General features: G+C 42.7%; 1 protein-coding gene and 1 long non-coding RNA gene across 28 annotated transcripts in view; one reads left to right on the top strand and one right to left on the bottom strand.

Moving 5' to 3' along the window:
* LOC133383066 (uncharacterized) overlaps positions 1 to 6,784 on the bottom strand; it is a 61,366-nt gene extending 54,582 nt beyond the window's left edge. Inside the window, exon 1 of the long non-coding RNA XR_009762163.1 lies at positions 6,656 to 6,784. This is a non-coding gene — a long non-coding RNA (uncharacterized LOC133383066). The remainder of the gene's footprint in view (positions 1 to 6,655) is intronic.
* DST (dystonin) overlaps positions 1 to 13,540 on the top strand; it is a 467,794-nt gene that overhangs the window by 49,029 nt on the left and 405,225 nt on the right. For 19 of the 27 annotated variants that reach the window (XM_061623014.1, XM_061623016.1, XM_061623029.1 and 16 more), the window contains exon 4: positions 7,284 to 7,491. In XM_061623014.1, the coding sequence (XP_061478998.1) occupies positions 7,284 to 7,491 (208 nt within the window). Of the gene's footprint in view, positions 1 to 6,893; positions 7,061 to 7,283; positions 7,492 to 11,101; positions 11,254 to 13,540 lie in introns of those variants that run through there. The other 8 variants (XM_061623032.1, XM_061623033.1, XM_061623026.1 and 5 more) reach the window with 3 other exon arrangements.

The following is a 13,540-nucleotide window of genomic DNA, read 5'->3' as shown; positions in this document are numbered from 1 at the left end:
AAAAGATCGGCATAGATAAATAATTACAGTGGTGGTCAATGGGGAACGCTTACTCCCCGTAGGAGTATTCATCGGGGCTGGCTTTTACCTCCTGGTTGCTGTGTGTAGCTCCCGACTGAGCCAGCATCCAGCCTGGCAGCTCCTGAAAGGCAAGTAGACGCTGCGGAGCTTCCCGCCGGCTCCTCCTCTGCCCCCCCCCTCGCTGGCTTCCCAAGACTTGGATTGCTCTATTAGTGGTAGACCCCATGCCTTGCATGCAATGGTAGAGCACATGCTTTGCATCTAGAATGTCCCAGCAGGTTCAGTCACTGGCAGCTCCAGGTTGGGCTGGGAAAGATCCCTATCTGAAATCCTGGATAGCCACTGCCAGTCAGTGTAGACAATACTGAGACAGGTTGGTCTGACTCAAGGCAGCTTCCTATGCTGCTCCATGAGTAGCAGATACTTTCCAGTAGTGTAGGAACAACAGAATACAAAACTCACATATCGGCTGCCTACTGTTATTTAATTCTTCATCACATATTCCATGAAAGTCATTGTCTCCTAAACGCAAAAAGAGCATGGAGCTCAGTCACAGATGTTTCCTTTTCCTGCATAACTCCTTGAAGTAATGGGTGGATAGTATAATATTCTATTATGTCATTTAAATAGTTTCTCTCAAAACAGGAAATGGAGCCCTTTTCAATTTTGTCACCATCTACAAGTAACCTTGCTTATAAATGATTTACAGACATGAATACTATAGGGTCTAATTGTTGGAACTTTTCTTCCTCCATACTGAACTTTGCACGGCTATTACTCAAGAAATGAAAATGCTTTCAGAAATGTTCTCGTATTTTCTAGCAATATTTTTGACACAATTGTAAAAGAGAGAGAAATCAAGAATTAAACAGTGAAGCCCTATTTTCAGGAGAGTGTTGGGGTGTTGAGTAATGAAAATGTTACTAAAAGAACAGTAAACAATAAACATGTTTTGCTTCCTGGAATGTTTGAGCCTAGACCCCCTTGATAATAGATATTTCTCTTTTAAGAGGATAGAGAATTATTTATTTTCCATTGTTTCACAAATGGGCCTTGGGAAACTTACATTTATTTGCTCTCCTCCTGTATTCAAAACGAGGCTCTGAGAGGCTTTAATTCATTGTGCAATATACAGTTACCAGGACACATTCAGGCATCTGCCTCTTTCCTTATTCTAGGAAGTATTACTGACATAGACACTATGTTACTTCTTAACTTCCGAAAACCTAACTGAGCCCTGAATTTCTTCCTTTCTGAAAGCAACCAGCTCAATTTAATAACAGAACAGGAAAACAAATAACAATGATCCAATTGGAGAGCAATAGTTGTCATGCTGTCTGGCTTTGGCAAAATGATTGATGGCTTTATCAACTTTTGTTGCTGTACATAGATTTTTTGCATACCTCCACGATTCATATCAAAGTGCAGTAAAGCACTATTTGCCAGATTACCTTTATGTAATATGGATGTCAGACAATTATTGTTTAAGTGCTATGTACAATTAAGATAAACAAATTGAGACATCTATTTTTTTTTGGATGGAAGGCATGTAGATAGTGGCACTGTTTTTGGATGGAATACATGAATAGCTTGGCCAGTGTATCCTTGCTAAAGAAGACGTGTGTCACATTTCCACTGCAATAGTGATTGACATGCTGTGGAAATGGAGGGAATCATCTGTCTCTTTGGTGTCTGAAGCATTCCCAGGTCATGTTGCTAAAAAAATAATACCGTCATAATTTTAGGAACATAAGAAACTACCTTCTGCTGGGTCAGACTACTGGTTGTACTCGCCCAGTGTTGCCTACGTCATGACTAGCTGTGGCTCTCCAGAGTATCAGGCAGAAAGTCTTTCTCATCACTTGCCACCTGATCCTTTTAACTGGAGATGCCAAGGATTGAACCTGGGACCTGCTGCACACAAATAAAAGTAATTACATACTGATGATTTTTATTTAAATTATCTGTTAAAAGACTATAGCAGAAAGAGGGTGTCAGCAAAAATATCTCAGAGTGTGTCTACCCGTGTTCCTTTTCACAATTCCTGTTTGTCCCTCTTTACTCTTGGTCCTGCTGTTTGTATATTTTCTAAACATTCCGTTTTGGGGGATTGAAGGCTATTCTTTGGCTGGAGTTAAATAACACTGAGCATTATATATGTGTGTGTGTGTTGATTCATTATTTGGATTGTGTAATGTTAGAAAGAACCACTTAAGCACATAAGAAGAGCCCTGCTGGATCAGACCAAAGGCCTATGTAGCCTAGCATCCGGCTTCCTACAGTGGCAAAGCAGATGCCTATGAGAAGTCTACAAGCAGAACTAACTGCATCTCCCTCTCATGGTCTCCAGCAACTGGTATTTAGAAGCCTACTGCCTCTGATGGATGTGTCAGACATCATGATATGTATCCATTTATATAGCCTTAAACTCCATGAACTTGTCTCATCCCCTTTTAAATCCATTTGTGTTGGTGGCCATCACCACTTCTTGCTATAGTCAATTTCATAGCTTACTTGTGTTCTTTGTTCCCCTCCCTTTTTTCTTGCACTTTTATAAGCTAAAAAGCCTAATATTTTATAACAAAGAGAGTTGCTCCAGAATCCTTATCATTTTGGTTGTCCTTTTTCAGCCCTACAATATCCTTTTTGACATGTGGTGACCAACGTTGTACTTCATTTGCTACTTGCAAATGTAAAGAACATTCAAGGATATTTATACAAAATATAACATGAGAGAGACCACAGTTTTTACTACTTAACTAAGGTACTAACTCTTTTCACGTGAAGAAATCTGGAATGAGGTGGAAAATGCAGCTATTTGCAGAATGTTCTAGTAAAAAAATTCAGTGAAAAATATCTTCTACAGACCTGACCTTCTGTTACTTAAAAACTGTTTTACTATAGTTCTTATTTCACTGTTCAGCTTTCCAGCCACCAGAGGATGTTGTCTGCACTAAAGAATAAATAGCTGAGGTCAGATATATCCAGTAGAGGGAAATGGTACACAGCTTATTGCAGTACACTTATCAGTGCTGTTTGCTGGTGTTTTTTTTTAATCTTTTCATGTATTCCTCTTGTGTGAATCATTTATTGCTGAGTCTAAAAATAATACCTGTGCTGCCATGATCAACACTGTGATGCTATCTTTATTTTTTCTTGAAATGATGAAAATGTACAATATTACGATTAGGGGAAAGGAATGAATATTTAAGATTAGTATAGGAAATATGTACAGTAACATTTACAGTTGGGTCCTTAAAATCCTAAAATTAATGTAAGCGCACACATGAAAGTCCCAAACCTAACCAATTAAAAATAGTTAATGGAGGGGTTCTGAATCTGTGGTCCACATTCAGACCAGGTGGTTTGCAGTGTGTCTATGGATTTGTGGTTGAAGACAGGAGTCAGCACATCCATCGCATTAAATATATTGATTTTTTATTGTATTTTATTATTTCTTTTATTTCTTATATTGTATTTTATTGTATTACAATTTGAATTCCTTGGATTATGTATGAAATAAAAGAAGCAATAAAAATACACTTAAAAAGCATACAGTATCTAGCACAATGCGTTAAAATTGCTACAACAGTTAGAAACATCATTAAGTGGTTTGCCAAGACCCTTAGCAATTTTCAAGTGTCCATTAAGAAAAAAAGTTTGGGAACCACTGACTAAATTAATTTGACAACTAAACAATAATGAATATGCAGAGAGAAAAAACTGTGCAGACTTAGAAGATATCTACCAAAATCAGTACTAAGGTACTTTATTTTAACACTACATATAAAAAGTGTGCTGGAAGTATATACAATAGTCTTGATAGTCTAAACATAACAGGAATTACAATTTGGTACAATATAGTAGCTATTACAATATTAATAACTTCTAAAAAATGATACAGATCCTCCAATGCTATAGTTTCTCCCATCATGTTTTCTATTTCATTTCAGAGGTAAAAGTAATTGGTAGAAGCTCTCTCATCTCTTTTTAGGAATATCAACCCAAATCTATTAATGTCATTCCAAGCTTCCCTCCCCAGGGATTCCTTGGCACGCAAATTCTGTTGACTTCCTTGTGTATGAGCCATGACAGGAAATTCCTGCTATCTAATTCCTAAACTATGTTTTCAATATTGAAAACCCATGTAAATGGCCAGACAGAATTACTGAATAAATATGCCTTTGTTTATTATGTGGCATTTATTACTACTAAGACTATGACTGCCACTTTATTTATTTAAAGTGGGCACAGGGGAGGGGAACTTGTGGCATTCAATACGTTGCTGAACTACAACTTCTATCATCCCTGACTGTTGACCGTGCTGGCTGGAGCTGATGGGAGCTGGAGTCCAATATCATTGGAGGATTACAGGTTCCTCACTCTTGATTTAAAATTTCTACCCCCCCATTCAATCATAATGGATGATAAATGCAGCTTACAAAATTTAAAAGAATAAAATCCCTGAAAAACCACTACTGAAACAAACCAAGAGACAACAACAGGAGAGCAATGCCATTAATCAAAAGTCTGGCCAAACAAAGCTGTCTTAAGTTGCCCTCTAGTGAGGGGGTGCCACACAAATATATCTGGATAAGGTGTTTTGTGTCCTAGACATTTAAAAGTTTGGGTGTCCAAAGCAGACAGATGATCATCTGAGAGAAAGTGGCCCTTTAGAGTAAATTTATAATGGCTTTAATAAGGTACCGTATATGGTTTCTATTGTACCTTCCTATTTTGTTGTTGTTATATGCCTTCAGGTCGATTATGACTTATGGTGACCTTATGAATCAGTGACCTCCAATAGCATCTATTATAAACCACCCTGTTCAGATCTTGTAAGCTGAGGTTATCATACTTTGGACACATAATGAGAAGACCCTATTAAGTAACTTTTATCCATGTTTATTTGTTTTTTGAGTCTGTACACAGACAGATCTTAAACCCAAGTCTCCCAGATCCATTTCTGTTGCCCAGTATCATGCTGCCTCTCTTTTGGACTTAAAATTAATGCCCACTTACCTGAGAGTAATCTTCACTGAAATTAATGGGACCTGAGTAGACATGTATAATAAGAGTGTGATATAGAGTCTACCCTGCAATATTTGTATCATAGACTAATCCTATGAACATGATCCATGGGAGTAAGCCTCATTAAACACAGTAGGATTTACTTCTGAGCAAACACAGAACTGTATTCAAATCCCAACATAGCCATGAAGCTCACTGGGTGACCTTGGGCCAGTCACTGCCTCTCAGCCTCAGAGGAAGCAATGGTAAACCTCCTCTGAATAGTGCTTACCATGAAAACCCTATTCATAGGGTTGCCATAAGTTGGGATCTACTTGAAGGGAGTCCATTTCCATTTTCCATATCTCCCATAGCACTACAGAACTCCCAAAAAACTAGTTTGCCAGTGATGGAAATGTAACCAGGGTGGGAGGATGTGTATAATTGCTCACAATAGGAAGGCATATTTTTGAAAACTTATAGTTCATACAATCTCATAGAATGCCTATGAATATAACAAACTAATTAAATTAATCTTTTAGGATTTACGTGTACGAAAGTTTACACACGAGATTACTGAAAATGACTCAAATCGAAAGTGAAACAGTTAAAGTGACATTGTATTCTTAGCAAACATATGACTTAAGGAATATACTAAAGGAAGTGAAACCCATTTTGAATATGCCTGTCATATGAAGAAATTATCTTTGTGTGGTGGTGTACCATCACCACTGCCATGATGTGTAACATTGCCTCTGTGTGTTTCATATGGCATGGAGGTTCTGCTCCAGCTGGCCATCCCAAGACATGGCTGATGCAGGCATGGAGACTCTCCACGTCCCAAAGGTGATTGCATCATGTTATGACTTCAGGGTAAGCAGCCATGCTGCTACAAGAGGCTGTTTGCAGGGGGAAATGCATGTAATAGACAGTTTCTAGCTGTACCCATGTGCCATCTAAGAAACGGCTGCAATTCAGAGGATTTATATTGTAAATCATACTGGGAAGAAGAACACAGGTCAACAATGATACATCCCAAGCTTGAGGCTTCCAAGATGACACAGCACACCTGATCTCTGATCAGCAAATGTAGCCATTGTTTGCTTGTCAGGTGATGAATCCCGTATCATTGCTACACCCTCCTGAGCTCTCTTTCATAGCTAGTTTTAAAATTAATCCCCAAGTAAGAATTCCGTTTATTTATCTCTCAACCTTATTTTTCAAGAAGGCTCAGGAGGAGGCCTGAAGTACCTCTACCCCCCCTTCCTCGGTTCTTTGTGCCTGCACTGCATCATTTCTTGTTTACATTCCCAGCTGGCTGGTTTCGAGGCCGTAGGCAGCTGCTACTACCTGCTCGGTGGCGACAGGAAAGTCTCTCCTCCAGGAGAGGCTGAAAGGACAGTAGGGCAAACCGAGTTGTGTTTACTGAAGCGGCCTCTGGCCAAGAGAGCTGTGCAACCCGCCCTTTGTGTTTTCCCTTGCCTTGGGGGAAAAAGCAAACCCACATTTCCTGCCTCCCAAAGCCCGCGCACTTTTTCGGGGAAGTGGGGGGCGCCAAACAAACAGGGGAGCTCTGGAAATAAGTTGATCCGCTACCACGAGAAAGGAAGAAAGAAAGACTTACCAGGGCGTGGTTCCGGGAATATACGTGCAATAGCAAAGCCACAGCCGCTGGGATTTGTGATGGGGGTTGGATTCTCTCCACCCCACACCCCACGTTAATGATTGAACCAGCAGCCAAGGGATGGCACATCTTTTCTTTTGCCTGGTGGGGGAGCCAAATCCTATCGATTTGTAGCCGGGAAGCGTGCCTTTTTTTAAAAAAAAATAATAATCTGTTCCCTGCCCCCCTCCTTTCTGGTTTTATTGTTGGGCATTGTGAGCTGGTTGCCAGAACGCCAGGCCACTCGTCTCCCTGCCTAGATCTCCCCACAGATGCATTTTCACCAAGTCAGCGCTCTTCAGATCTACCTGTCTGTTGTCACTGTCTTTGGAATTTAAACACACGAGCAGCATATTGACGACGATGGTGAGCAATGTACTCATTGATATATTAAAAATGTGGATATACAACTCCTGATCTGTGGTGGAGGGCAGATAGTTTCAGTTCCATCCATTTCAGACTGATTTTCCTAGAGGGCGATCTAAACAGCAAAAAGATGTATTGATTTATTTTGCAGAGGAAATAGATTCTCTGCCTATCTCAGGTTTTTAATTTTGCTTTTAATCTTCCCTCCCTCATCTTTCTCTAGAGCTCAGGAACCGCTTCCTACAGATGCTCCATGTCCTCCTCTGCTGATTTTTCCGACGACGACGATTTCAGCCAGAAATCTGGTTCCCTGTCCCCAGCTCCGGGTGACACCCTGCCCTGGAACCTACCTAAACATGAGAGATCGAAGAGGAAAATTCAAGGAGGCTCTGTGCTGGATCCAGCTGAGAGAGCTGTGCTCAGGATAGCCGGTAAGACCAGGCTGAGGTGTCGGGGCGGAAGGAACTTGAACACAGTAACTCTTCACACGTGTGGATGTTATTGTGGGTTTATTTGTGTATTACACAGAGGAGTATAGACTGAGAGGCTTGTTCATTGCTGTCCATATTCATGCTTTTAAAAATGTACACATAAAATTCAGGGTCCTCCAGGCTCTGTTTTTCCAGTGGTGGTGACTAAGCTATTTGGCCATGTTTTCCTACTGGGTGGATTACTGCATGTGTGAGGAAAAAATGTAGCTGTAATATGTGCAGGAGCATGCATCAAGCTTACATGGCAATGTTGCATGAGAGTGAAGAATGTGAGCAACTCTATCCATTTCACATGGTGTGTGCAGTTTAGCAGGGTTGACGGTGGAGTACAAGAGGATTTGAACTCAAAGCTTGCTTTAAGATGGAAGGATGTCTGCATACTCCCTTAGGAATAAGTCGTTGAATACAGTAAGACTTACTTCTGAGTGAACTTACCTAGGGCAGCACTGCATGAGTACTTTCAGTTTTTATAAAGTGTGTAGGTTTGCTGTTAAAAGCTGTTGATGTGGGAACAGCATGTCTGATTTATCTGGCTGGTCTTGTTGTGTTTGACCTGGCTTGTCACGTATCTACTCTGGAAAGCAACAGGGGCTGGGCTACTCTAAATCGTATGGCTCTCCCCTCCCCTCCCCGGAATAAGAGACGCCCTGCTGGATACTCAGTATAAGACACTAGAGCAGTTCCTCTCCACTGGTTTTGAAATAGGTCAGGGAGTTTGTTTGGCCAACCTGGCTGCAAATTGAGAAGACAGAGTAACTTGATCGTTGAGAGCAAACACATCGGTTGTGTCTGTGTTATTCGTGGAACATGTAACTGGAATGAAAGTGTGCAGCGCCTACATGCAGACCACATTATAGTTATTTTGCAAAACAAGTTGGCTTTGCACCACTCGCAAAGGGAGTGCAGTGGCAAAAGCTTGGCGGAGCGGTTCACTTCAAACTGATTAAATTTCTTTAAACACAGAAGCGACGGGACTCAGACCAACGTGGTCCCTGCTTGAGAAATTCTGACGTTACCCAAGATTTATCGGTGGCCTGGGGCGGTTAGCGGCGTGAGAAAGGCTCACACGTCCACCTCCTCAAGCCTCCCCATGTTCCAGGGCTGAGCTTTGGAAACCGCTTCCGGTACCTGCCATGGCTGAAGGAAACCAGTGGAGAGGGGGGTGGAGCTTGTCGTGGCACAGATGGCTGTCCACTGCTCCTCTCTTGGTGAGCATGTTGCACTCACCAGAGGAGCCGGGACTGCCAGAGACCTGTGTGTGCACGCGCGTGTAGTGCGCTTGGTGGCAGTTGGTACTACAGAATCATCACACATAGAATAATCACATTCCTTCCCATCGAAATCAGGCCGGTTCCTTCCCCTCAAAAAAACGCGATTTTAGAAACACTGGGCGGGAGGAGGGGGGATGTTAATGATAGAAGATGACGACAGGGATAGAACCGGATAGGGCCCAGGCCCCTGTCAGAATTGAGTGCCCTGCTCCCTCCCTTGTAGTTTTTGCTGCATGACGCCTGTTTTGGTCTGGTGGGGTGAGACAGGGCCGCGCTGGGGGTGGGGAACGGTCGAGGGCAACGGCTGCGGAGGCGAGATGGTCCCACTCGGATCATCAAGACAGAGTGCGCGCGTCAGGGCAGAAGGACCCAGCCCAGACTGCAGGGTGAGAAGGAAAAGGCGGGCTCGGTGAGGAAATGCAGGGCGGGGGGGGGACGGACGCACACGCACACACACACACAAAAAAAAAGCCGGGCGCGCATGCGCAGTGATTGCTGCCGGTAGGCAAGCTGATAGTATGCTGGTGTGACCGGCGGCGACACCTGCAGCGCTGAGGCCCCGCCCCTTGGCCTCTCGCCACCCCTAGCTCCGTTGTTGTCGTTTATCCTTCAGTAAAAGCGCGTAGAGAACCGGCGAGTGTAGCAAGAGGGCGTTTGTTACTGTATTTCTGTTTAGGAGGAATCTTATTTCGTGATGGGGCGGCGGGGCTTTGTTTCGCCTCAGTGGCCCTTTTCTGGGAAGCCAAGAGCTATTCCTAGCACTAATGGCAACGTGCAGTGCGCATCTGAAAAGGGAGAGCGGGTGGCGCTGTGAGGAGGGTGAGGGGGGCGGCGGCGGCGAGTCCGCAGGTGACCCACTGCTGCAATGAGGCTGGCTGGGCTCTGAAAGCGCTGGCAGGCGGTGGCGAAAACCTTTTGAGTCGAAAAGAACCACGCAGCCGCTGCAGTATTGTCCAGACAAAGCCAAACAGAGAGGAGGAGCGTGATCGGGAAGACAATTTAGTGAGACCACCAGACCAAATAGTGAATAGAAAGAAGCCTTCTCCCCCAAAGTGAACCAACTTCCAGAGGGGGTGAAGCCGTGTTATGGTCTGTTGCAGCGAAAGCAACAAAGGAGACTCGGCTGGCGGCACCTTAAAAGGTGGACACATGTATGATGGCATAAGCTGTCATGGACTAAAAGCCTACTCTTTGTGGTTTTGATCCAAGGGGAGACCGGACTCCCCGCCCCCTCCAAATGAAAAATGAGTTTGAAAATGAGAGAGAGAGCAATGTCGGAAGGACGGTCTGTTGTGGTGGGTCTAGAATGTGAGGGGCAACTATTAAAAAATACGAAGAAAGGGTGACCCGTAAAGGTGCCAGGAAGCTGGTACCAAACACTTGAACCTTTTAGTGAGAGGAAAAATATAAGGAGGAAGCAAGGCAGGTTAACAGAGCTCACCCATGCAGCCGATGTCCATCCACAAAGAACCCGGCGACTGTGGACACACGTGGGGGCTGGGCACAGGGATTATGGTCCTTTTTCGTGAGGTTCACTGTGTAAATCACCGCAAACATAAGAATCGTAGTAAGGGCTGGCTAATTGTAGCAGAGCAGAGTTTTCTGACAGGAGGACAGGACCTTGAAAAGGACTTAAGACAGCTCCGCGGAGCCTCCCTCCCCTCTCTTGCAGTCTTAAATCCGGCAGTCTAAGGCTGCAGTCCTGTACACACTTACTTGAGAGCAAGTGCCATTGAACTCAGTGGGGCTTACTTCTGAGTAGACATGCATAGAGTTGCACTGTGATTTAAAAAGGGGGGGGGAGAAACTTCCCGGGAGCTCAGATAGACAGGCGATTTACAGCGCAACCCTATGCAAGTTTATACAAACCCGTGGTTCCGAAATAGTAGCTCCCAGTTAAGTGGGTGCATAGGATCGCGGAGCGGGGGATGATTAAAAGGATTAAACGTCCCGCGGCAGAAAGGACAATTTGGGAAGACTGTGGGTGAAGATCCAGGAGTCTGTGGTGAGGGAGGGGAGGAAGGAAAAGAAGCCGGAGCCGGAGGTCATCTCCAGGGCCGGGTGTGTGGCATCCATGACTGCCTTCTTCCTCCAGTTCTTCGGCCGTTAGCTGAGCGCACAGAGATTTGCTGCTATTGAAATCCGAGAGTGAGGAAGCCCTTTCTATTGGAGGCACACACGTGCTCCCACACCGCTCGGGGAGGGGGCATGGGCGTTTCCTCGGACGGCTTGTGCGGCAACAATCCCCTCCCTCCTAGCCTTTTTGTGCCGCTTCCCAAGGCTTCTCTGCTGCCCGGAGCCTTGGAGGGATCTGATCAAGGCAGTGCCAAAACTTCAACCATGGCTGGTTACCTCTTCCCTGGTGATCACTTCTATACGGAGGAGCAGGAGTACCTGCAGGCATATGAAGATGTGCTGGAGAGATACAAAGGTATAGTGAAGCTTAAATTGTGCCCAGGGGTAACCCGGGAGAAGGATTTACCGGCTACAGTGCTGCAGATCTGGAGCTTCGCCTTAAAATAGCTACTGGTGGCTGCAGTGGAACAGGTGGCAGAATCAGGTCCCTAAGACGTTTGGCTATTCCAGTCCACTGTATGGGACTGCCAAAAAAAAAGTATGCAGATAGGGAATGATATAGAAAGGCCTTGAGGTCTGTTGCCCTCTGGGGGGGGGGATTTCTCAAGCAAGGTCCCCCCCCCCCGAAAGTGCTCAAGAACCACTGGCCTTTTCTCTCTGGGTATGAGAATGCTGCTGATGTCTCAGTGAGGTTATTCTAAGACCCTGCAGCACGATGTTTTTGTCTAGGATAAGATCTGTTTCACCTTTCATTTTGCGGCATAGGGCTGCTTCCTAGATTACTGAGAAATGACAGCAAAATATGCTTTAGAATATTGTGTTACAAAGAGCAGTTCAAAATAAAAATAATATCAAAGCCATTTCCTTTGCAGTGTATATCTGTGGTTGAAAATTCCATCCTGTTATGTTTTTCTGTCATTTGCTGTTAGGAGGATGACTTTGCATCTAGGCTAGGACAACAGTATGAGGCCTCCCCCCCCCCATTTACTGAGTGGAGACAGAAGTTGCTAGCCTTTATAAAATTAAATAGACTTCTTGTATCATATTAGAAATATCAGTTTTATTATTCCCTTATCCTAGGTGACATGGAAATTTACACAAATCAGACTGGGTATCAATTTGAAATAGATTTCTTCCTAGTAATGATTAGGGAATTAATATTAAATATAATCATAACGTAGCTTGATCTTTATTGTGAAACCCGAATATATGTTGCATGTATATGGGACAGGAGGATGGTATGAAGTAGTGTTGTTCTTAATTGCATAATTATACAATTTAAAGATTTCAAATGATACAGTTCCCAAAGTTGACAAGGTTTTCGCTTTTGTATTTAATGGGAATGACATAATTACAATCCATTTTATTTAATGATCTAGTTCATTTTCATCTTTACTGTTACGGAAAAATAATTTGCGTATTGATCTTCAGATTCTGTCTTATCCAGTTACTGCAGAGCGTACCAAATTAGCTTTGCTTACAATGTATGTGTCATTAAAAGCAATGATTCCTTTGTGTCTATAATCAATTTTGCCCTTGAAACTATGGAACATGTGCAATATCCAACAATTAAAAGGCACTTGGCAACTCCTGGCTGAGAACTGCTAGGCTGTCTAGAAGATGCTTATAGAAAGGAAGAACATAAATTCTATTATTTGGGGACCATCACCAGTACTTTTATAACATCTTGACCAAGTCTAAGACTGCTGTGGTGAAGCTATGAAATTAAAAAAACACTCTGTTACATTTAATTAATTAATTAATTAATATTCTGCCCTGCCTTCTAGAAGGAGCCCAGGGCAGTAAACAAAAACACTAAAAATGCTCTAAAACATCTTAAAAGCAAAAGGCTTTAAAACATATTAAAACAAAGCATATTTCAAGACATCATTTTTTAAAAAAAGCTTTAAAAACATTTTAAAAAGTAATTCTACGCAGACGTATAAGGTTTCCACTTAAAAGGCTTGTTGAAAGAGAAAGGTATTCAGTAGGTGCCAAAAAGTTAACAGAGATGGTGGCTGTCTTAATACTTAAGGGGATTTTTCTTCTAAACTTACATTGTACTTGATTATGTTTTAAGGTTTCCTTTCATCTCCAATTAAATTTCAGTAATGTCCAAATTCATAGTAGAACTCTATGTCTGACCTTAGATTTTCAATTATTCTTAGTTTTATAGGTTTATGGATAGTATTTTATGCTAGTCCTACTCAGAGTAAACCCATGGAAGACATAACTAAGATTCATTAATTTCAGTGGGTCTACTTTGAGTAGGACTTAGTTGAGTACAACCCAGAGTTTTTAGTCTAACCATAATCATTTGCATGTTTACTCAGAAATTAGTCTCAGTATATTCAATTGGACCAACTCCCAGATAAGTGTATATAGGATTTATGTTGGTTGCAAAATCATAGTCCTATGGAAATTTAGAGTAACATTTCTCTAAACAAGTAGACATTAATGCCTCAGTTGTGGAAACTATGGGTTGTATTCAACTAAGTCCTACTCAGAGTAGACCAATTAAAATTAATGAACCTAAGTTAGTAATTTCTACTAACTTCAGTAGGACTAGCATTGAATACCACCCTGTGAAACAGAAAATTGCATTTCCAAGATGCCAGAGAGACATGAACAAGTGTTAAGGC

The sequence above is a fragment of the Rhineura floridana genome, chromosome 4 (assembly GCF_030035675.1).
Source record: "Rhineura floridana isolate rRhiFlo1 chromosome 4, rRhiFlo1.hap2, whole genome shotgun sequence".
Taxonomy (NCBI): Eukaryota; Metazoa; Chordata; class Lepidosauria; order Squamata; family Rhineuridae; genus Rhineura; species Rhineura floridana.
This window is presented reverse-complemented; position numbering and strand designations above follow the sequence as displayed.